Source organism: Rhinatrema bivittatum, chromosome 6 (assembly GCF_901001135.1).
Source record: "Rhinatrema bivittatum chromosome 6, aRhiBiv1.1, whole genome shotgun sequence".
Lineage (NCBI taxonomy): Eukaryota > Metazoa > Chordata > Amphibia > Gymnophiona > Rhinatrematidae > Rhinatrema > Rhinatrema bivittatum.
This window is the reverse complement of record NC_042620.1, coordinates 172,976,821-173,002,317: the sequence shown is the minus strand read 5'-3', so window position 1 is coordinate 173,002,317 and position 25,497 is coordinate 172,976,821. Positions and strand designations below refer to the sequence as shown.

At 42.5% G+C, this 25,497-nt stretch overlaps 1 protein-coding gene across 1 annotated transcript in view; it reads right to left on the bottom strand.

The window, feature by feature from the left end:
- Positions 1-479: 479 nt before the first annotated feature.
- POFUT2 (protein O-fucosyltransferase 2) overlaps positions 480-25,497 on the bottom strand; it is an 80,698-nt gene continuing 55,680 nt past the window's right edge. The window contains exons 6-9 of the mRNA XM_029606153.1: positions 17,347-17,472; positions 14,459-14,639; positions 13,501-13,624; positions 480-6,052 (exon numbers count right to left, since the gene is read on the bottom strand). Coding sequence (XP_029462013.1) covers positions 5,899-6,052; positions 13,501-13,624; positions 14,459-14,639; positions 17,347-17,472 — 585 coding nt within the window. The 3' untranslated portion in view covers positions 480-5,898. The remainder of the gene's footprint in view (positions 6,053-13,500; positions 13,625-14,458; positions 14,640-17,346; positions 17,473-25,497) is intronic.

Sequence of the window (25,497 nt, the reverse complement as noted above, 5' to 3'; positions counted from 1 at the left end):
AGCCTGTGCAATTCTGAATGGGGAGGGCGAGCTCTTCCACTAGTTACAAAGAATCAGACTGATAAAGGACCAAGACAGACTAACATGCTGAAGTTACAGAAATAAAAATTAAAAAAAAATACAAACAAAAAAAAGATACAAGGTGATAATTTTTTATTGGACTAACAATACATTTCTCCACCAGCTTTTGAGAGCCAATACTTTCTTCCTCAGGTCAGACTAGAATCTTCCTGAGGAAGAGAGTATTAGCTCTGGAAGGCTAGCCATGAAATGTTTGAAGTCAGTCCAATAAAAACGTCTCACTATATATATATATATATATATATATATATATATATATATATATATATATATATATATATATATATACACACACACGTACATAAATAGTCATTTATTTCTCTGCATTTAAGTGAACACAACAACCATATTGCTTTATGCATGCTACATTTAATGAACAAAGGTCAAAGAAACAAAACTAGTAAAAAAAAATTTATTAAAAAATTGTGTTTTTTTAAAATGTGAGGTATACAATTACTGGTACATTTAAAATATCATTACTATTATTTCTGTACAACTTTCTTCTGGCACTTTAGCTAAACACTTATCTTGTCAAAAGCAATGTAAAAAGGCACAGTTTATAAAACTCGTGTTCTGAAACCTTTAACAAAAACCATTCTGTAGCAAAAGACATAAGGGCTGGTCCAATAGCTCAGCAGGAGCATTCTACACTACCAGGCGAGGGCCTAAGTTTCAATTCCCAGAACCAGCTCCTGTTCCTTGCCAGATGCAGCATTCATCATCCCTGGAAGAGGGAGTTCTACTCATTATGCAGTAGTGCCACCTGCTGGCTGGCTCAAGAATGCCCTTGTGCAAGGTTTGGTGGAGAAGCGCAGTCTGCGCGTCTCACTTGAAAGATTGTCGTTGCGATAACTGGGCTAGATGGGTGGGGGAAATAAAATGAGAAAAACAGAGTTGGTACAGATGAGTCTTAGATCATGGAGTCTTAGATCGATTAGGACAGGTTCGTTTACATTGATCTGGAAGCCCAAAAAGATCAAGCAGCTGCTGAGACCAAAACAAAAGACATTTATATATTTGTTTGCATTGCAGAATCACATGAATCTCTAGATCACTCACATTTCCTGTGTCACCAGAACTGTAATAGCAAGTGAAAGAGGAAAACTACTGGCATAAATGTTTAAAAATCCAATGGAAGAACCATAATAAAGAGCAAAGAGACTATGGCCACAGATCTGCGAATTAATCTGCAATTCTTCTTTTAGGTTCAAACCAGAATAACAGTTTGAATGCATATGAGAAAAGCTAACAAAATAAATGGTAGGACTGATGGGCAGGAGGAGAAGAAAATCGGATATCCAAAACTGACAATATCTCTAAAAATAATAGCAAAAAGAAATTAGAAAAACCGGGTGGCCAGCTCCGGTCCTCAAGAACCACAAACGAGCCTGGATTTCAAAATATCCACAATGAATATGCATGAGATAGATTTGTATACAATGGATGCAGTACATGCAAATTAATCTCATGCATATTCATTGTGGATATCCTGAAAATCTGGCTTGTTTATGGCTCTTGTCTTGAGGATCAGAGTTGGTTCTAGAAGGCCAAAATAGAGAGGCTTGAATAGCCATGAAATTGCTGTTCTGGAAATATAACACATGCACTTAATTACTTATACATTATTAGCCCAAATACATAATGGGCTTATTTTTGGTAAATTAATTCTAAAACCTATCTCATATTATAATCAGAGTCTTGACTGAGCCGAGGAGGTACCAGCAGTTCCTTTGCACAGCGCAGGAGAGGCAGCAGTATTCTACCGGAGCATTGGAGCTTCACTGGGACCAGGCGGAGGAAGAGATGACAGTGTCTCTCAGACTCCAAGCCCATGACTTCTTTATTATTTAACATGGGGGGCGGGAAGGTCAAACAACCTGCATGGTTTGGGGTGACAGGGGATGGAGGAAATTGCACCAGTACAACTGGCCAGGTTTTAATTTTTTTTCTTATCTAGCTAACTTTAGGGCTTCTCTGTCTGACAGCCCTAAAGATATCCAGCCAAGTTAGCCCTATGTCAAAATGTTATCTGGACAAGTTTAATCCGGTTAACAATTTAGCTGGATAATTTAGAGGCAATGCCTGTGGTGGTATTTTTGTTAATCCCACAGTTTTGTCTGGCTAAGTGCAGAATATGGACACCACAGTATCCTAAAGTAAAAATGCCTCCCAGCTGTATCCAAAGCATTCACCGGTACCAACTGTTTAGTGTCCCAGGCATCAGCAAAATCAATACGGAATTCGTTTTCACTGAAAAAGGCCAAAAGCAGTAAGTCTTCAGTGTATGAAGTTGTGCATAATTTAGCCACAGACACCTGACACAAAGGATGGGCCATAAAGCACTCCAGATAAAACAAAAACATGCATTCCACGTCTGACTGCTAACTTTTGGCAAAGTTGCCAGCAGTTGGTTAAAGTACATGTTGTCAGCTTTTAATACATTTTTGGCAAAATTGAATACTGTCAAAAGTTATAAAGAGAACTGAGAGAAATAAGACTAGAAAGCGTAATGAATAACGGATACATTTGAGTGGCAAGAATAAAAACTATATAACACTTAAGAATCAGGTATAGGAAGAGGATAGTAATGATCTAAGTGCAGATCGCTGAAGGATGGACGAGAGTAACATAGGAAGAAAACAAACCTCATATCATCTGCAGTGAGTCTATATTTGTCAGCACATTTCATGAAAAGGTCTGCTGCCAAGACTCAATGTAGAAGAGATTCATAGGTGGGTGTTACAAGATTGTTTTGTTTAATCCCTTGGAAATCTAAGCACATCTGTAAATGCCACAGAATTCTTTACCAGCTGTTTAATACCAAAGGAATGGAAGCCATGATTTCTCTTCCCCATAATTAATACATTATTTTCCAATTTACATCAGGTTCTGTGTAATCAAATCAGTCCCTCATAATGCAACATGGTTGACATAATGTAAAAATAGCTCCTTCTAAAAAAGAGATAACACTGCACAGTATATACAAAGACACTGTCTGATGGCTGTTCACTGGGCTATATGACATAGGCTGGTCGTGTTTGTACAGTTCAGGTGGAAAAAAGTCTCATCACTAGAATCTTCCATAACTGGCATGCTAAGAGAAGCCAAAGAATGAATGGACACTGAAAGCAGCCTCTCCTCTCATCCTCCTAAGAAGAATCTTTCAGAGCAAAGTGAAGGCACAGTGGTGGGGCAATATGGGAAAAATTACCAATCTGGATAACTAACAACCCGAGGGCCTAATTTATTATCCCATAGTCACAGAATGGGGAACAAAAGCCTTAATAAATCAGGTAGTGACAAGTCGGTATATAAAAGTGAGTCTCTTGGCATGCCTTTATGGGTGGTTGCTCTGTGACTTCCAGCTCAAAGCTCAGTTTATTTCATATATGCTACTGCCTCAGAATATAAGTAGAATGAAAAAACTCAAGATGCACCTTTCTGGAACTAAGCACCAGAATCTGAATTATCCACACATAATACTGTCGACCAATGGCTAAAAGCCAGAGAAAGAACTTATTCCAAGTTTTGCTTTCTGGGGCAAGGGAGTAACCTGCAAGGAGCAGCAGCTATCACCCCTAACAGAAGGCATGGGGGATTACTACCCTTAACCAATTAGCTTACATGATTTTGACGTAACTACAACATTGCTCTCCGCTTTGACGGCGTGAGGAAGGGGAGAAAAATAGGGGAACTGGATACAGATGACAGCCAGTGCTCAGCCTTGACTTTTACAGTCTGGAGTATTGATACACAGACATTAGGGAAAAAGCGCAGGACTGCTTCTATGGCCAAGACCAAAAGCAAAGCACGTTCAACAGTATTGTCTGAATTATCAAGAAGGCTGCTCACCCTGTAACAATATTGCTAGCAGTAATTTTGCTATGGGTTTGATTATTAACATTACTATCCTTAACATAAGGCTTGCAGATAACCTGCATGGAGCAGCAGTTACTACCCTTAAGAGAAACATTAGGGTAACCTGTATGGAGCGGCAGCTACAATCATGGAAACTTGTTGGGCAGACTGGATGGACTAGATGGTCTTTTTCTGCCATCATTATGTTACTATGTCTTCTGGAGAGAATTTTCAAAACTGTTTATGTATGCAAATGGGCTTTTAAAAATTGTCTGGGAAGTTGTGTGCTTAACTCACTTACATGTACATTTTTACACACAAAAGACAGAGATATTTTCGGGGGGGGGGGGGGGGGGCAAACTGGGATAGAGAAATGATGTTATGTCCAAACATTAGATTTTTAGAAGTACACACATAAATGTACAGCTCTGTAAGAGATGTATATGTGTGTGCATAAGTCAAGCAGGATTTCCAAGCCCAGCCTGCATTTTTAAAGCAGACTCAAATGCATAAGTCCAGTTTGAAAATTCGGGTTAAAGTCTACAAGTACTTTCTGCTACAGACTTTAGCCCTATACCCGCTGTTATAACACAGGGCTCTATATGTACAGTAAATGTAGAAGCAGTGATTTTAAAGGAGAATGCAGCCAGCTCAGAGAGGACTAGAACAAAGCAATTACCACTAGAGGGTCCCGTTACAGTACCAGTGCTCCCAATGTGGTACCATTTACCTGGATGCAACTCTGTTTAAATTAGCAATACTAACCACTAAAAAATGGGGGACTGCATTAACGCATGGGAAATTACACAGGGTTAGAGATCTATTCACCTCTCGGTTACCAGTTCAAATCTGGCTCAAGTCAGTAGAGACCTAGAAAAAGGGGCGTGAGTGAAATAAGCCAGTGGTCTAAGTTCAGCAGAGGCACCCAAGATTGTCTAGGCATGGAGATGGAATGATCCCCTCATCCTTGGAGCGGGGTTGAGGCACATTGATAGGACAGTGTAACGAAGTTTGCATTTGCACTTCTGCTGCCCATACAATGTATGTTCTCTGCATAACTGTCTTTTCCAGTGCTCTGCAACCAGCACCTTTCACAAGCTCTAAATTTCACAAGAAATACAAAAAATAATTAAAAAGAAAATATTAAAATATGGAGTTTTGTTGCAGTTAATGTGCATCCCAAATCTATTAAAACAGCTGAGAGCAGAGTTATGCCTGTTGCCCACAGATTGCTTGGCAGAGAGGTGCATCATAATCTATTTCATTTTAAATTACAGTTTGAAAAGCTGCTTTGTTGCATTGGTATGAGACTCAGGAGACTAGAAATCCAAGCAGAGCGCATCCAAAGCTCCATCCCACGCGGGATTGCGGGAAATAAGCAGTAGATGCTTATTCAAGATACTTCTGCTATGAAAGCAATCATTATTCAAAAGGAGATGTGGCTGTTGCTCCTTGGTAACATGTTGTATTTGCACACACAATCACCTGAACTCATGATATTGTGAAGAGAATATATCAGTCCCATTGAAATTTGAAACTGGAATGAGTATGCTGCTCAATCAGGGATGAGAACTAGCACATATCATCCCTTAAATGCCCACCGACTCGCAGTATACAGGCTCAGAGAGTTGATTTCTTTTAAAAGGAAAAGAATTTTAAAGTATCTTTTTCTTAAATTCCATTTTCTAGTAGCAAGCTCTACCACCAGGTAACTTCATTTCACCTACAGGCTGGGGTATTAAACATTTGACATGCACAATTATATGCACTGGAGACCACCGAGGAAGGCACTTATCACTTGACTACCGGAGCAATGTGCTGCCGTCCATTTGTATTTCCCAATGGAATTTCAAAGCAAAGTCAGTAGAGCTATAGGGCTTTTTACTGGCAGATCTCTTTTCTCCAAGAAGATTCTTCTTATGGTGCACGTCCTTTACTTTTTTTCTCTTATTCTTTAATTTAGTATGCGATCTTCCAGTGCGTAGGCTGCTCACAGTTTTTCTCGTTGTCACCACAAAACCTATTGTATGTTGTTTGAGGGTCAAAACCCAAGATCTCCCTTTCCTCATGAATCCGGAAGGAAAACGTTGAGACCGATGTTCCTATAAAGTACCTGTGGAAGAGTGAGCAAACAAGAGGTTACTGGAGAAAACAGAATTTAGTAAGGGCTTGACTGAAAGGGGCAGCTTTAAGGATTGGGCACAAGTCCTTCAGTGCTATTTGTTTATTGTTTTAGTGGGCGTAACTTTTGAGTGTGTGTAAATTTCTGCCTCAAACCACATTTATGTCTTGGCTAAAACTGCATTTTCTGGAATCCAGTGGATTACAATAAGGTCCTAAACTTCAAAGGCGGAACCATATAGCACATTTCAAATCACCATGAAGGCTGGGAGGTGGAGGGAGGGAGGGAGGAACAATATCTAGCCCTTTCGATGATTTAAAATGATGGGAAAGGGAAGAGGCAGGTTCTCTCCTTGCCAATCTCTCTGACTCTCTAACTCCTTCCTTCCCATTCATTGGCTCCCTTCCCTATCACCCCCCTCCCCTCCCTTCTCTTCCCTCTTACTCATGCCCCTCTCTCCCTCCCCTCCTTTCTCTTCCCTTTGACTCTTCTCCCTACTCTGTCACATCTTTCCTCCCCACCGTTCTGCTGTCCTGCTCTCTGTTCCTTTACCTCTCTCATCCGCTCCCTTCCCCCCTTCCCCTCACTCTCTCATCCCTCTCTTCTCTCTTACTCATCCCACCTTGGCAGGTTTCAGAAACGTATGTATACACCTAGCAGGTTGACAAGGTATTTCTCTGTTCTATTTATGTGTCTACAGGACTTTGTGTTTCTATTTTAGATACAGCACTTGAATGCCCCTGACGAAGCCTAAAGAAACACGAGCCGGGTCGGGCTGTGCAGTTTTCTTTGCTGTCTAAGTCCTGCTACGATAAGTTCTCTTTCACTGCCTATAAGCTATTACAGCATGTTTAAAAATATTCTACATAAAAATTCAATATAACAAAGATTTTGAAGTTACCAGCCGAGTGTGGAAACCAATGATTATATGTTGGTTACTTACAGTCCCACCACGATAGTGACTGTAAAACCTAAAAACCTGGCAATCCATGGGCTAGCCAAAAAGCCCGCCATTTGTATGAGATTTCCTCACTCTTTAATATAAACTATACGGTAGCAGCTCCTACGTAGATGAAAAAAATATGATGTTCTTTTGAATCGTATTAACATTTTACATCATATACATACAGTTTGACTGAGTTTTGGGTTGAGGGGATGAAGCTAACTGGGTCTCTGTATCTAAGGGGGGACGTCCATGCTGGGAGGGCGCTCCTGCCTCTCAATGGGATTGTATACATCTATTTTTGGATGACTCACATAAGTTTTGATGGCCCATAGGCCTAGGGTGATTTCATGTTTATGGAATCCACTCCCCGATTAAACGAACTAAGATTTGCACGATTCTGTGGAAAAAGCTTGCAGACATAGCTTTTCTTCAAGAAACCCATCTCTTAGATCAGGAACATCTTAAACTGAAACAGGGTTGGGTGGGTACAGTACACTTTGCCTCCGCTAACACTAAATCAGCCGGAGTTGCCATACTATTACATAAGAACCTTCCCATTAATATAATTAGAGAATTGAAAGACCCACGGGGGAGGTACATAATCCTGATTGCAGAACTTTACAACAGCCCACTGGTGCTGTGCAATGTCTATGCCCCAAATAGTTACACGCTCGCTTCTTTTAGGGAAATTTATGGTCAGTTGGTGCCCTATTTAGATCAGGTTGTGATAGTGGGAGGAGACTTTAACGCAGTCCGGGACCCAGTTCTAGATTCCTCCCATGGGGATCGCCCCACGCATGCGCAAAGTAGAGGTATTGCCTTTCTGGAAAGATCTTTGCATTTGGTGGATGTGTGAAGGACGCTTCATCCTTCTGATGTTGACTTTACCCATCTCTCTCGAGCCTATGCATCGTATTCGCGCTTAGATTTTTTTTTTTTTTTTATCAGTGATCACGCTTTTCCTAAAGTGCTACATGCAAAGATTGAGGAACTTAGTCTATCAGACCATGCCCCTATTTTATTGGAATTGGCTTGGGCCTCGGCCCCTTCCTCGGTTAATATGGGGCGCTGCCCATATTTTCTGGCTGAGGACACGCACTTTCAAGACTTCTTTAGGGCTAAATGGGCAGATTACTCTCACCTAAACCAGGAACATGGATCTAACCCAATATTGTTCTGGTACGCGAGTAAAGCTGTAATCCGCGGAGAAATTATTTCGTTTCTGGCTCACCGCCGGAAAATGTTAGATAAGCGCTTGTTGGCATTGACGGCCCAATTCCAAAAAGCTAAACGAGCTTTTATACATACCCGCTCTCAGGCTAATCGGGAGCATATGCTCGCGGTTCAGACGGCGCTGAATACTTTGCTCCACCAGAGAGCGAAAAAAGTGTGCTTTATTATCAATGCCACTTGTTTCAGCAGGGCAATAAAGCGGGGAAGCTGATGGCCAACTTGGTTCGCACGGCTCACCGCTCACGGCATATAGCAGCTTTGCGAGATCAGTCAGGGGCCCTTGCTACGAACACACCCGCGATCTTAGATATTTTTCACCGATTTTATTCGACTTTGTATTCCTCTGATGGAGCCCATGAATCAGAGGCCACTGACTTTCTCTCTCGTGTGCCTCTCCCTAGTCTAACCACGTACCAAATAGCACGATTACGGAAGCCCATTACCACACCAGAAACTATTAGCAGAAATTTTGGCGGAAAGACTGGTCATGGTTTTGCCCAATATTATAAGGCCCAGACAGGTGGGGTTTGTTTGGGGTCGTTATGCCCTTCATAATATTCAGCTGGTCACCTCAGCTATGGCACTGTGTAGGCAGGTCAGGGATCCATTTTTGGTGGCGAGTCTAGATGCTGAAAAAGCCTTTGATAGAGTTGATTGGAGCTATATGTTTTTTCTTCTTCAGAGGCTGGGGCTTGAAGGATTTCTTCTCAATAGTGTACGTTTATTGTATGCTAACCCAATGGCTTCCATCATAGCTAATAATGCCCAGTCTTCCCCTTTTTTATTCAACGAGGCACCAGACGGGGTGCCCATTGTCTCCCCTGCTTTTCCTTTTAACTCTGGAGCCATTGCTGCTCAGTATTCAGGACACCAAGGAAACCAGGGGTATTCGATTACAGGGGTCCATGTTCAAGTATGCCGTCTTCGCGGATGATATTCTGTTTCTTATCAAACCTGACTGCTCGCTTCCTCCCGTTCTTTGTCTTTTTCAGCAATATGGGGTTTTTTCTGGTCTTCAAATCAACTGGGAGAAATCTGAGGCGTTAAGCTTTCCTGCTGCAGTTCGAAATGGGTGGCAGGGGCCATTGCCTCTTCGATGGGCCGATGGTCATATTCGATATCTGGGGATCTTGCTGTCTTCAGACCCGGAGGGTTTATACACTCTTAACATTCCACCCCTTTTGCTCCAAACGAAGGATAAATTTCAGGGATGGATGGATCTGCCACTCTCGCTAGGGGGCCGAATAAACCTGTTCAAAATGATTCTGTTCTTTATGTGGTTCAGAATTTGCCACTTCTAATTACACATAGAGACTTAGGGGTATTGGATACGATAATGCGCAAGTTTTTCTGGCGGGGCAAACCTTCTCGAATAGCGCTCAAATAGCTTCGGGGGGAAATGGGGATGTGGTGGAATGGATGTACCTGACCTTGGCCTCTATAATTTAGCTAGCAATTTACGGATTGCTTGGGAGTGGTTACTGGGTTCCTCGATCTATACCCATATCCAGGCAGACCGGACAATGGTGATGCCCCTGGACCTTAAATTTGTTCTTCTCGCACCCACTTCTCAGCTTCCTGCAACATTAAGGAACAATAGTCTTCTAGAACCTATTAGGCGAGCATGGCAGAGACTGTGCCCACTATTGGGTGTTCCCTCTCTTAATGCATACCTCCTCCCATTGAAGGGCACCACGCAGTTTTTGCCGGGCTCACACACAGCTACTTTTCGATACTGGGAGCAGCAGGGCATCATACAGTTGGGGCACACTCTGGATGGCGAGGGGAAGCTTCTTTCACTTTTTCAACTCCAAGCCATATATGGATTCTGCCGTAGTCAGGTCTTTCCATTTTTACAGTTGCAACATTATGTGCAATCATTACCGGCCAATAGTAAGGCCCCATCAGCCTTTGAAGCAGTGAATAAGTTGTTACAGTTGGAAAAAACAGCCAAAATGACACTTGCAGTACTATATAAGGGATTAAGGGGCCTTGTGATCAATGACCCAGCGGTGTTGCTGGCAGAGAGATGGAACCGTGATGGGGTTTTCGAGGTGACCTCGGACATGCTGCAGCGCAGTTTCCGCTTGATTCCCAGAGTGACTGGTAATATGAGCCTCAGGGAGATGCAGTATAAATTTTTATGGAGGGCTTATCTTTCGCCTCATATTTTGTTCAAGGCCCAGTTAAAACCCTCCGATCAGTGTGTCAAATGTTTAGCGGCTGTCTGCACCATTTCCCACACTTTTTGGGACTGTCCGAAGATTCGGTTTTTTTGATCCGTATCATCCAGTATTTGGAGGACCTCATGGATAACAGGGTTCCGTTCTCTCTGTCAACGTTGTTGTTCGGCGCTCTAGCTCCTTCCGCGATAAGGGGCTCCGAATCTCGTCTGCTTTTTTTCAAAGCTTGTCAGGTGGGGAAAAAGATGATTTTGCTTCAATGGCGTGCTTCTGACCCTCCTTCATATTGGATGTGGAGAAATGCCTTTCATAAACTGCTGGAAATGGAATGTTTAGCATCGAGATCGTCACCTTTGCATCGTCGGAAATTTCTGAAGACATGGAATGCCTATATACAATCATTATCCTCTAAAGCGCAAAGTTTGATTTTGAATGACTGAGGGGAGATACTTCCTGCGTTGTTCCAGCTGGACCTGGGTTCTGTGGGACTTTATGGGAGGCTGGGTATTGTTTTTTGTTAGATTCAAATCTCAACCACGAGGAGAAGAAGTATGGACTCCAGGAGAGAGGGGTGGGGAGATCAAGGGTGGGAGGGGGGATTACATTGTGCTTATTACGGAGCTAAAGTTTTACTCTTAGTTGTAACATGTTCCTGGGCTGTGGAAGTGTCCACACAGCCTAGGTGGAATGTATCTGATTATTGCTCAATAAAAATTGTTTGAATATAAAATCAAATGGAGACAGACTTAAAGATCCATGAATGATTGCCATGGTGGAAAGGGATATACTGTAGAGACATTTAAATGTTTCTAAGGAATAAATGCACAGGAGACGGACCTCTTTCAGTGGAAAGGAGGATCTAGAACAAGGGGTCATGGGACAAGGAGTAATTAAAATATTTCGTTACAGAAAGTGTGATGTACACATTCACCAGCATCCCTGTGGAGGTGATAGAAAAAAAACTGTATCAGCATTCAAGAAAATATAGGACAAGCATAGGGGTTCACAGAAAAAGAGGAAGGGACTGTCAAGCTGAGCAGCAGATGTGAATGGGAGGACTGGATGAGCCGGATGTTCTTTATGTTTCTATATTTCAAAATTGCAATAGATTATTTATTTTCATTAATTTGTTTTTATGCAACTATCTATTGCACAGCAGTAAAAAATTTTATTTTGCAGAAACTCTTCTCTTTATTACAAATTTACAATTTATTATGCATTAAAAATGTCTCAATTTTGTAGACAATTTTTGCTGAGATTTGTTTTTCACTCATGCTTATATCAGGCTCAAGATGTTTACGAGATCTCAGTTTTGAAACTGAGTAAATTTTCAGTGGGAGGCTCCCTTTTGTGGGGATTTATTACTGGAGAATGCTCTACTGCACAAGTTCATCTTGATTAAAAGTTTTGTTTCATTTACATGAAACTACTAACCAAACACACACAATGCAACAAAGGTGTATGTGGGATACTTTCAGCTGCTAATCAGTTCAAAACATAGGTCTGGTCCTACAGCTGCTATGCGATCTGCTAGAGACTCTGCAAACCCTGCTTCAGGGCAGAGGGCCTGAGCGCAGAGGGTCACAGCTGCTGCTCCAAGACTGTTTGAACTATTTTGAAAAACTGCTTATTTTTTTCAATTGTGAAAATCTCTGAAGCAGTTTGGTATGAACCAATACCATTCAAAAGGAGCAATGCCACTTCTTCAGTTTGATTTACCTGTTTTACAGAAATCTCAACTAAAAGTAGCCTTCTTGCCATCTCATGGGCTTGGAAGAGGACTGAATGGCATCGGAGACATTTCTGCTGTCATAGAGGGCTGGAGATGGAGACTGGAAGGCGCTGGGGACAATCTGGCTGGGTCAGGAGGATAGGGGGTGGATCGGGACACACAGGACCCTTTATTTTTTTGGTGGAAAGGGGAGGGGAGGATTGGGAAATAGCTGTTTAGTGTGCATGCCAGGGCCTTAGTATGCACACTAACTCAGGTCCAACGACACCAGAAACTCTCCCTTGTGGACGGATGCTATCACGGAGCGCAGAGTTTCCATCCGAAAACGAGGCACCTTCAGCTTCCGATTGACCTGTTTCAGATCGAGGACTGGGCAAAATGTTCCTTCCTTTTTCGGCACAATGAAATAGATCAAGTAACGCCTGCACCTGAGTTCTCCGGCTGGAACTGGAACTATCGCGCCAAGGTCTTGTAAGAGCAGCAGGGTCTCGTGTACTGCTTGTCTCTTTTGACAGCACGCGCATGGAGAAACCATGAAGCGGTCGTGGATCGGCCGTGCAAAATCTAAAAGCATAGCCGTGTTCGATTATGCTTAGGACCCATTGATCCGACGTTACCGTGATCCACGGCTCCAGGAATAAGGACAGCCTGCCCTCAATCTTTGGAACAGAGGAGTGAACCGGCCGCCCTTCATTGTGAAGGCTTGGGACCCCCATGAGGTTGAGGGGCTCCATCTCTGGATGACCGCCGGCCTCAAAAGGACTGGAGCCACGTGTTTGGCGGCTTTGTCCCTGACGGAACGATGAGCCCCGTGAAGCGGGAGGAGCGAAAACGTCGATTTTTCTGAAATCTTGCTCTCTGAGGGAAAGATCCCTGGTCCTAGGTCTGACCTCCAGCAGCTTATGGACCTTGTTCTCTCCGAGCGACTTGATCATATCATCCAATTGCTGCCCGAAAAACAATCTGCCTTTGAAGGGCAACCCTCTGCTCCAGAGCCTCAAATACATGGGGGGATGGTCCTACCAGGACCTGACAACCTCCTGGGAGGCTAAAAAGGGGAACTAACCTAAGAAAAAAAATCTGACCCCTCGCTAGTCAGCCGTACACACGGACTACCCAAAAAACATACAAAAGACCCTTAAATCCTAACTAAATACCAGACTCCAGGGAAGCACCTCTTCCACCTGCTGGAGACAGAAGAATACTGACAGACTCTAGGTGGCACCTCAGGGGTATACGACAGAGTCCACAGAAATTGGTCTGTTTCTGCCTGCTGGAGGGGAGGTAAAACCCAGGAGTCTGGGCTGATCTGGGTAAGTACAGGGAAAATAAGTCATAAAGGTACCTTGCATGTGCACAGATCCATTGGTCAATAATTGCAACTCCTCCGTCTTTGTACAGTTCCAGCTCTTCCCAGGTAGGCTCAAATCTCACCATCTGAGGAACAAGTTTCCTTAGTTGTTCAAGCTCTGCAGAATGAGAAAAGTAAGTGCAACACACAGCTAGCTATTCAATATTTTTCATTAAAAATACAGTAGGTGCACAAAAGTGGCAATGTTAGGTTCAAGGTTCTTCCTTCTAGGCATAGGGAAGGTAATTTTCAAAGGCATTCCCTTGACTAAAACAGTGTTTTACCTGCAGAAACAGCTTGTTGTAAAACTGCCCGCCTGATATGCGGGTCGCTTTAAAACATACAAATTAGCAGGTGAAACTGTATGTGGGCAGATATGGCAGGATAATTTTCAAAATGAACAAAAGCACATAAGTCTGCTTTGAAAACTGGTGTAACTGATGCGCTTATTTGCTGACTTTTTTTTATGTGGGCTTTTAAAAAATGACCCCCTAATTGTTTCATTGGTGTGATCATATAGAACCAGCGTGGGTGCTGGCCTGATGGCACTTTCATACAGGAGATCGGGGTTCAATTTCCCTGCTGGGGAGGCAGCAATTCACAGACCCATGGTGGGGTGAGGGGGTGTCCCAGCCATTGTACAACGGTGGCACCTTACAGTCAGACTCAAGGTCACATGGAGGAAACCACAGTCTGTGGCCCCTTGCTGAAGGACTGACAAGGTCTGGCACTGCAGTGGCTGAGCTATACAGGGCAAGGATGATCTAAAAAGGAGGGAAAAAAACCCTAAGTTGTTGCGAATGAAGGCTCATGGTGCCACACCCCAATGGAAGCCAGTTCAGATTAAAGCTGGAAGCCCAAAAGAGCAGGAGGAAATTGCTGAGCACAAAAAATGTCTGAACTCTGTCTGGGTATCAGAAAGAACTTAAAGCCAGCTTCTCAAGACGCATACCTATTACATCTGCATCTGTAGCTACAAATACTTTCTCCAGTTTATGCTTCTTCAGAAGGCCTTGGATTTTCTTGGCTGCTCCCTGGAGGCTGGGCACATCATTTCTATGACCCCAGATGAAGTCCTTTCTTCTGAGGTGAACTCCAAGATAAGGACCTCCCAGGGCAGTGCCCAACTTTACCTACCAGGCAACAAGCAATACATGATAAATATGAAGCATTACACTGTACAGTCAGAGTCAATGGTTGGTGCCTGCTCTGGTAAGAGGTCAGTATGCCAAAACATTCATAGGCAGAACCAAGGTGCCTGGTTTGGTTTGCCAAACTCGAGATAGGTTTAGCTAGAGTGAGCATTCATTGATTACAGCTCCATGCAAGGAAGAAAAAGGGGCAAGCCTGCAATAATAAATGCAGAAGCTCTGGGACCTGGTGACAGACGACACCTATGGCCAGAACTGTTTACAGAGCTGTAATACTTGCTTCAAGCTTGGATCTTTCTTGCACTTCAGAATATATTTTTATATATTATCCTTTATCTATTTTAAATTGCTGATATGCCCACTATGAGATCGATATTCAGTGGGCCAGTGTGCGTGTGAACGTTACCTGCGTATCTTCACCCAGAAATTCAGTGGAACGTACCTGGATAAGTGTTCGGCTGAATATATCTGGCTAAACTTACCAGGGTACCAAGACAGCTACTTTTCTGACCAGAGTTACCCAGCCAACTTTAGAAAGATAATGCTGAATATCAGTGCCCCACCCCAGAACATCAGCAATGCTCTCTCCTTACCTAGATAAATTATGTGCAAGCAATACATTATCTGGACTAAAATTGTAATTGGTAACACGAGTAATTGATAAATAACCTGACAACTTCACTGCATTTTCACAAAAAAACTCTTATTAAGAATGGCCTAGATAAACCCTATACTTTGCTTATGTTTAAAAATGGAAGCACAAAGCAAGACAGCAGGAAATAACCAAGACCTGATTTCCAGAGAGAGAAATTAGTCTGTGGGATCCTCCACTACTTTGAAAATGGTTACAGCTTCCAGTTTCCAGAACATTGGGCAACTCTCAGTCTACCATTGCAGTTCTCTTCTCTCAGAGAACATAAGAACATAAGATATTCCATACTGGGTCAGACCAAGGGTCTCCACTGTCTCCAACAGTGGCAATCCAAGTCACAGCTATCCAGCAAGTACCCAAACATGAAATAGATCCCATGCTACTAAAGCCAACAACAACAAGTGGCTATTCCTTATTGATTAACAGCAGTTTATGGACTTCTCCTCAATGAACCTATCCAAACCTTTTTTTTAAACCCAGCTACACTAACTACCTTAACTATATTCTCTTGCAATGAATTCCTGAGCTTAATAGTGCGTTGAGTGAAAAATAATTTTCTCCAATTTGTTTTAAATGTGCTACTTGCTAACTTAATGGAGTGCCCCCTAGCCCTTGCATTATCTGAAAGAATATCTTTTTTTGACATGCAATGACCAGAACTGCACACAATATTCAAAGTGTAATCTAACTATTGAGGATTACAGAGGCATTATAACAATCCTCCATTTTGTTTACCATTCCTTTCCTAATAATTCCTAACATTGTTTTTTGACCATCACAGTACATTAAGCCAACAATTTCAATGTCATATTAACTATGATGCCCAGATCTTTTTTCTGGGTGGTAACTCCTAAATGGAATCTAACATCGTGTAGCTACGGAATGGGTTATTTTTCCCTATATCCATCCTCTTGCACTTGTTCACATTATATTTCATCTGCCATATAGACGCCCAATCTTCCAGTCTTGCAAGGTCACCTGCAATTTATCACAATCCACTTGTGATTTAACTACTCTGAATAATTTTATGTCATCTTCAAATTTGATCACCTCACTCATCGTACCTCTTTCTAGATCATTTATAAATATATTAAAAAGCATCAGTCCAAGTACAGATCCCTGAAGCACTCCACTGTTTACCTTTTCCCCCACTGTGAAAACTGACCATTTAATCCTACTCTCTGTTTCCTGTCTTTTAACCAGTTTTTAATCCACAAAAGGACATTGCCTCCTATCCCATGACTTTTTAGTTTTCTTAGAAGCCTCATATAAGGGACTTTGTCAAATGCCTTCTGCAAATCCAAATATACCACATCTACCGGTTCACCTTTGTCCACATGTTTATTAAACCCTTCAAAAAAACGTAGGAGATTTATGAGGCAAGATTTCCCTTGGGTAAATCCATGTTGGCTGTGTCCCATTAAATCATGTCTATCTATATGTTCTGTGATTTTATTTTTATAATAATCTCATGGTTTTTCCTGGCACCAAAGTCAGGTTAAACCAGTCTATAGTTTCCCGGATCACCTCTAGAGCCCTTTTTATGTATAACTTAAATACCCAGGCTGACGTCATCAGGGCTGGCCGCGGTCGTCCCCGATGACACCGGCCCACAGGAGCACCACCCCCCCATGCGTGCCGACGTCGACGTCATCGGTACACGCCGGCGTGCCCTAATGACGTCGGCCCACGCTGTCCTTGGAGCGCAGGAGCACCCCGAGGCCATCGGCCAGGCCCGTTGCCCTGGGGGGAATCCCGCCTGTCTTTGGCCCACGACCCCAGGTAAGCCGTGGGCCCTCTGCATGCGCCGCGGGCCCACCAATTCTTCAGTTTGTGACAATGTCTTTTTATTTAAATATATATATTTATAACAGCTGATTTTATCAAATTCTATCTCCCACTATTTGACTATTCCTCTGGCCGCCAAAACTCTTTTGGGTTAACTGAGCCCTATTATGGTGCTCGGCATCAGAGGATTCCACAGTATTAAAGTACATTTTCAAATAAATCCAGCCCTAACTTGCATAGACTCGATACCTTTATTTTTGTCCAGTCCTCATTGTAATTTGTTCTGTCAGGTCCATCAGTAGAATTGAGGTAATTGGCTCGGAACTCATCCCCAACCACACGCAGATGTTTGACAAATACCATGCTCCGACGGGTCTATCAGAAGAGAACAAACACTGCTTAACAACCATTTGTGAAAGGAAGGAGCAAGAGAGGTGGGAGCACAGGACTAGACAGGGCAAATCACTGCATTACATCAGAAAAGTATTAAGAGAACCCATCACATTTATCAGATGCTCATCCACTTAATCTGCACATTATTCAGAGTTAATTTGGTGACTTTGACTTGTCACCATAACAGGATTTATAGTTGAGAGTAATTTTATAATAGCCCATTAAATTAGATGGTAAAAACGCATGTTAAATTACACCAATTTTAAAAGTGGATTTATGCGCTTAAGTTCACTTTGAAAATTATCCCACCAAATTTATCCACACATAGTTACGCTTACTATTATGTATTGAAAGCTTTTGGGAAAATTTACATGCATACTTTTGAAAATCCAAAAGTATGCTTTTGGGATGATCACTATTTATTTATTTATTTATTTACAATTATTCCCGCATCCTCCAAAGTTTGGGGTGGGTTACAATAAAAGACACATAATCAGTATTTTCAAAAGACAAAAACACATTAAAAGACGGAAAGGTAAAATCTAGTTCTTGAACAGAAACATATTAAATGCAGAAATACTATCTGTTACACAAAAAAAACTGGTCAGTTAAATGCTTGTTCAAAACGCTTTTTAAAATTCTTTTGAGTTAGTCAAGGAATGGATTGATAGTGGAAGAGAATTCCACATAGTAGGGCCTGTAGTAGAGAAGGCTCTCCCATGGGTCATAGCTAATCTAGCATGCTTTGCAGCTGGAAAGTCAAGCAGAAATTGGTTAGCAGACCTAAGATTTCTAGTTATGATATAAAAATGCAGGATTAGCTAATCCGTGGGCTTGACACATTAATATAGCAATTTTATAGACTATGCGCCATCTGATGGGTAACCAATATAGTGCTTCAAGAACTGGGGTGATTGTTCATATACGCTTTTTCTGGTGAATAGCTGTGCTGCAGAATTTGAACTAATTGTAAGGATTTGAGAATGCACCAAGGGAAGCCTTTATAGGAAAATTGGTTCTCACCTGTTAATTTTCATTCCTGGAATACCACAGATTAGTCCAGATTCCTGGGTTTTGCATCCCTTCCAACAGATGGAGTCAGAGAAAGTTTCAGTAACACTGGCATATAACCTGGTGTGCCACTTGCAGTCCCTCAGTATTGACCTGTACCCAAGCCAAGATTCATATCATAACAATCCTAATGAAATAGAAATAACCTCCAACAACGAGCAGGAGAAAAAAAGGCAGAAACCTGCAATGGAAAAATCCTCTTTCCAACACAAAACAGGAGAACAATCCTGAAATCCTGAGCAGTTCTGCAGCATATACAAAAAAAGTACGAGTGGACTCTCCCCCTCAAGCAGAGCAGGATTCTGGATTGATCCGTGGTATTCCAGGAATGAAAATTAGCAGATAAGAACTAATTTTCTTTTCTTGTTCATACCTGGATCAGTCCAGACTCCTGGGATGCACCCAAGCTTCCCTAATTAGGATATGACTGCAAAAGTCCCGCTCAAAGACACTCTCCTCAAAGCCCATGGCCTCTGGAACATGGATATCCAAATGATAATGTCTGGCGAAAGTTTGCAATGACTTCAAAGAAAAGTAAAAAGTCATGGGATAGGTGGCAATGTCCTTTCGTGGATTGACAAACTGGTTAAAAGACAGAAAACAGAGAGTAGGGCTAAATGCACAATTTTCTCAGTGGAAAAGGGTATATAGTGGAGTGCCTCAAGGATCTGTACTAGGACCCGTGCTCTTAAATATATTTATAAATGATCTGAAAAGGAATACGAGTGAGGTAATCAAATTTGCAGATGAATCAAAATTATTCAGAGTGGTTAAATCACAAGTGGATTGTGATAAATTGCAGGAGGACCTTGTGAGACTGGAAAATTTGGCATCCAAATGAGAGATGAAATTTAATGTGGATAAGTGCAAGGTGATGCATATAGGGAAAACAACCCATGCTGTAGTTACACGATGTTAGTTCCATATTAGGAGCTACTGCCCAGGAAAGAGATCTAGGAGTCACAGTGAATAATACTTTGAAATTGTCAGCTCAGTGTGCTGTGGCAGTCAAAAAAGCAAACAGAATGTTAGGAATTATTAGGAAGGGAATGGTGAATAAAACAGAGGATGTCATAATTCCTCTGTATCGCTCAATGGTGAGACCGGACCTTGAGTACCGGGTACAATTCTGGTTGCCGCATCTCAAGAAAAATATAGTTGGGATGGTGAAGGTACAGAGAAGAGCGACCAAAATGATAAAGGGGATGGAACTACTCCCCTATGAAGAAAGACTAAAGAGGTTAGGGCTGTTCAGCTTGGAGAAGAGAAGACTGAGGTGGAATATGATAGAGGTCTTTAAAATCATGAAAGGTCTAGAACGGGTAAATGTAAATTGGTTATTTACTCTTTCAGATAATAGAAGGACTAGGGGGCACTCTATGAAGTTAGCATGTAGCACAATTAAACTCTGGAATTTGTTGCCAGGGGATGTGGTTAGTGCAGTTAGTGTAGCTGGGTTTAAAAAAGGTTTGGACAAATTCTGGAGGAGAAGTCCATTACCTGCTATTAATCAAGTTGACTTAGAAAATAGCCACAGCTATTACTAGTATTAGTAGCGTGGGATATACTTAGTTTTGGGGTACTTGCCAGATACTTGTAGCCTGGATTGGCCACTGTTGGAAACAGAATGCTGGACTTGATGGATCCTTGGTCTGAACCAGTATGGCAATTTCTTATGTTCTTATGTTCCAAGTAGCTGCCCGACCAATATTCTGCGGTGACACCTGCTGGTACTCAGCCCAAGAAGCCGCCTGCAACCGAACAGAATGAGCCCTCAAATCTCACCAGGACAGAACACTTTGTATAGATATAAGCCGAGCTTATAGCCTCCTTCAACCACCTTGCTATTGTGGATTTTGAGGCATTCTGCCCCTTCTTAGACCCACTCAATAGCACAAAGAGATGGTCAGACTCCCTGAAGCTATTGATGACCTTGAGGTAACGCAACAAAGCTCGCTTTACATCCAAACAATGCAGGTCCCTTGCATGTAGTGTTGACGCATCTAAATTTGGGAAAGCCGGAATGCCGACACGACCTTCAGGAGAAAAGATGGCACCGTAGGCAATGAGATTCCAGAATCCGAGATCTTCAGAAAGGGCTTTCTACATGACAACAATTGTCGCTCCAAAATTCTGCTGGCCAAACAAATTGTCACCAGAAAAACAACCTTCAAAGTGAGATCCTTCAGCGTCGCCCTCCTTAGAGGCTCAAAAGGAGCCACATACATTCCCTTTTAGGACTAAGTTAAGATTCCAGGAATGACATATTTTCCGCACGGGAGGACGCAGAAAACACACCACATCCAGATGAGCGGTCAAAGACATTCCATGTACCTTGCCATGAAGACAGCCCAAGGCTGTAACCTGTATCTTGAGAGTGTTAAAGTCCAAGCCCTTCACCAATCCTTTCAACAAAAAGGTTAAGATGTGTGCTACCGAAGCTCAAGTAGTTCTTACTCCCTGACCCATACACCAGGACTCAAAGACTCTCCATATCCTCACATAGAACAAGGAAATGCAGGTCTTCTAGCCTGCAACAAGGTGGAAATGACATCCTCCGGATATCCTTCCCCCCCATCAAGCACTTCCTCTCAAAAGGCAAGCCACAAGACAAAAGCGATCCGCCTGAGCAGAAAATATTGGAAGCTGACAAAGAAGCTTCAGTAAGCTATCCACAACGGACTGTCTACCGCCAGATTGATCAGGTTTGCAAACCATGGCCACCGTGGTCACTCTGGTGCCACCAGGATCACTTCTCCGGGATGACTTTCTATCCACCGAATCACTTTGCCCACCAGCAGCCACAGGGGGGCAACACGTAAAGAAGAATCCTTCAAGGCCAAGGTAGGACTAGGGCATTGATTCCTTCTGCCCCATGTTCTCTTCTGCGACTGAAGCAGCAGGGTGCCTTGGCATTCCGTTGAGGTGCCATCAAATTCAGGCGGGGAGTACACCAGCTGCGACATAGAAGAGCCATCACCTCCTCTAACAACAACTCCCACTATCTGGGCTCCGGCTTCTAGTGACTGGGAAAATCCACTTGAATATTGTCCACTCTGGCTATGTGAGATGCAGCTAGCAATGACAGATGCTGTTCCACCCAGAGAAACAACTCCTGGTTCCCCCTTGTCGATTGATATAAGCCACAGTGGTTGTGTTGTCCAATACGATGCACACTGGGCAGCCAGGTGATAGAGGCAGAAAGGCAAGCAACGCAAAACACACTGCCCTAGTTTCCAAATGATTGATAGACCAGGATATCTCGTCCTTGGACCACTGCCCATGGGCTGACTGACTCAGACTCACCGCACCCCAGCCAGAGAGACTGGCATCTGTAACTACCACCCATTCCAGAACATCCAAGTCCACTCTGCGACTTAGATGACTCCGACCAAGCCACCATGAAAGACTTGACCTCGCAGCCTCCTCGAGCAACAGCAGAAGATGAAACTGTTCCGACAAAGGATCCCAATGATAAAGAGAAGACTTTTGTAGAGACCACATGTGTGTGAAAGCTCAAGAAACTAGCTCCAATGTTGAAGCCATAGAACCTAGCACTTGAAGGTAGTCCCAGTCCTTGGGCACTGCAACATTTAACAGCCTGTGTACCTGCTTCTGTAGCTTGAGAATGCGACCCTCGATAAGAAAAACCTTTCCTAACCTGGTGTCAAAGCGCTCTCGAACTCAAGACAGGGTGAGATGACTTTTTGCCAGATTCACTACCCAGCCTAAAGACCTCGACTGCTGCAAGACCCGAGACACCACTTGACTGTAGAGAGCTGACGACTTTGCATGAATGAGCCAGTCATCCACATACAGCTGAACCAGAATGCCCTTCTTTCTGAGTGCCACTGCCACAACCACCATCACTTTGGTAAACGTAAGTGGAGCTGTTGCCAGATCGAAAGGAAGGACACAAAACTGAAAATGCTTCCTGGGGGCTGAGCCAGGCAAGGGTCCCCAAGCCCATGCTCATCCACCTCAGAACCAGAGGCCTAACAACCTCCTGGGAGGAATCCTAAAAATCTATGTTCTTTACTTTTCCTTTTTTTTTTTTTTTTCTTTTTTTGGACTGCAGAATTTGTACCTCTACCATTTGCTGGAGACCGAAAAATACTGAGGACTGCAGGTGGCACATCAGGTTAAATGGCAGTATCACTGAAACTTTCTCTGTCTCCATCTGCTGGAAGGAAGGCAAAACCCAGGAATCTGGACTGATCCAGTTATGAACAGGAAATAGAGAGTTGCGGTAATCACGGATAGTGATGAAAGTTTGGGATTTGATCATTTCTTTTCTTGTCCATTTACAATAAAAGCAAAGCAAACTAGACAGCTTTGAAAAGCCAATTTTTGTTTCACATTTTTATGTTGCTTTGAAGCAATTAAGTGTTACAATGCAATTAACAGTCTCAGCTGGAGAACTCCAGCAGTCTGCGATGCTCTTAAAATATGTTTCCATACAATCCAGAGTCTGAAAGCACTTTGGGGGCAATTTTTAAAGTACTTTGTTTCTCCACAGGTAAACTGTGCTATACCCATGAAAATTCCTTTAAAAATTGCTCTGACACTCCGCCCCCCCCCCTCCCCTCCCCTCCCCCCCCCCAATGGGGCCAGGTCTAAGGGGAAAGGGGTGAACTGTACACAGGATTTTATTTTGAAATTAAAGCATGTTGTTTACACCACATACTTTGCACCTGAAAAGTATGCAGAGTAAGGAAACCTCCAGAATACTGGCCACTGGCAGATTTTCAAAGCTACACAGGGGGATGAAAACAGACTTCTTTATAAACCCAGGTAGAGATGTCATGAAATGCTGAGCTAGAACTAAAGCAGCAATTTCTCCACATGGCAAACCAAATCTATCACAACACAGATATTATGAATAATACCTCTATAATTCACAAATATTTATCTGTCGGTCATGCTTTTTTTGAACACCTCTGATGAGAGCTGAAAAATCAGCACACATACAGAAGAATGCTAGTTATGGCCTGGAAAAATCTAAAATCTCAGAAAAGTGACATGACCTGTGCAAAGACTTCTGCAGCCTTTTATTAGCTGCAGATCTAATGGGGTCAGAGATATCATAAAGAAATGAAATTCAAATAAAGAGAATGGACAGTTGGGGAGAGGAAGGATGGGTTGGGAGGGAGATGGAGAAATTGGTGGGGACAGCCTGAGGCAGGAATAGTGGTGTTGATAAACTGGGATGGGGAATAGAGAATGGTGGGGACAGACTTAGGGAGAGCACTAATTTGACCGCATATGTTTTGCGGATCTTTGCTAGTATTGAAAATAATTAATTACATTAACTAGTACATTTCCTGAAAACAAGAGGGTGCACAAGCTACTCTCCCCGAAGTTTAATAGTAACATAGCTGATATACATTTATTAAGTAACAAAATGATGGACTGGTGAACTATATAAAAAAATGACTTAAGACTGTGGTGCCACATTAACTATATGCTAGAAGAAACAGAACATTTATTAGCTTAGAGGGATTCTGGATACTATTACTGGTAATTAAACACCAGATTTTAGGGGCAAATGTGTGTCACTGTAATACTATTAGCATTGTACATTTTGCTGGGTTTGTAATGTGTTATGTTATTTATATTTATATGTTATGTTATTGGAAACCACTCTATGTATAGAAGAGTAGTATCGTAAATTCAACAAACATGAACACAACTTATTAATGCATTTACTAGAACTAAAAAAAAAGCTGCTTACAGGATTGCCAGAAAGTAGATTAGGATTATGCATTATGATTTTTCTGACTCATTCTAAGTTTGAGCTTTTTCAAATATATCACAGATCTGACAGGGATCCAAGATGGCTGCATGAAGGAACCTCACTGAAACTGCATTTTGACGACTTGCTTTTTCTTTTGCTATTAATTTTGCCAATTTGGATAGGATGATGAAGAAATGGAAAAGGAAAGTTAGAGGAGGTTTCCTCATGCTTTCAAACTTACCTCCTGGTTGTCAGACAGTAATCACCAGTTTTTTGCAGCCTATCATCCCTTTGAGGTCCAGTTAGCCATATGAGCCAGAAGGTTTGGTTTCAAGCCCTGGGACAGATATCTCCCTCAGTCCATATATCAATGCATCTCCTCTTCAACTGGTTTGCAGTAGTGGGGCTCTGGATCTAGGGACCGTAGTGAATCTCAGGTAAGAAGGAAACATCTTGAAACCTGTGAGGTTGAGGTCTTCAGGGCCTGTGAGAATGACTTATGGTAAACAGGGTTCTGAAGCACTGCTCGAGCTACAGGAGAGCAGAGAGTCAACCAGGGCAGGAGCTGGATTACACCTGCTAGCGTTAAGCAATCAGGAGCAAGTCCTATTGGCGGTAAGTGGACTGGGGACTTCTATTCCTCCAGTGAATGTTGTTTCCCTTGTGCCTCATCAAGTCTGGGATAGTGACTCTGGATGCTATCTGGTCTGCACCAGCTTCCCCTCATCAAGTTACTTATCTCACAAGCTGAGGTGTGGATACAGGCTCAGAAGTCTAAATTGTCTGATGAAGCCCAGGAACTGGGCTGAATATCTGGTGAAGTTAATCGACTGGCAACAGTTCAGATGACTTTAGTCCAGGATAAGCTGGTTACCAGTAGAAAGCTTGAAAATCTGGAAAATTTCACGACTCACCTGAATCTGAGACAGATTCATTTTTTTAAAATACTCACTGACTTTCCATTACATTTGTTGAAGTATCTGGTTGAAATTCTTAAGATTCCAGAAAATGCTATTCCTCCTCTGAATAAAATCTATTATTTACCTAAAGCAAGAAGGATGACATAGAGAAGAGAACAACCTGGTGGTGAACTGTCTATGGACAGCCTGGGCTTAACTTCTTTGTTGGAAAGATGTACTTTGTTTTCATTCACAATAAAGACTCCATACTATGCCTTTATTTCTGCAGAGGGAAGATTT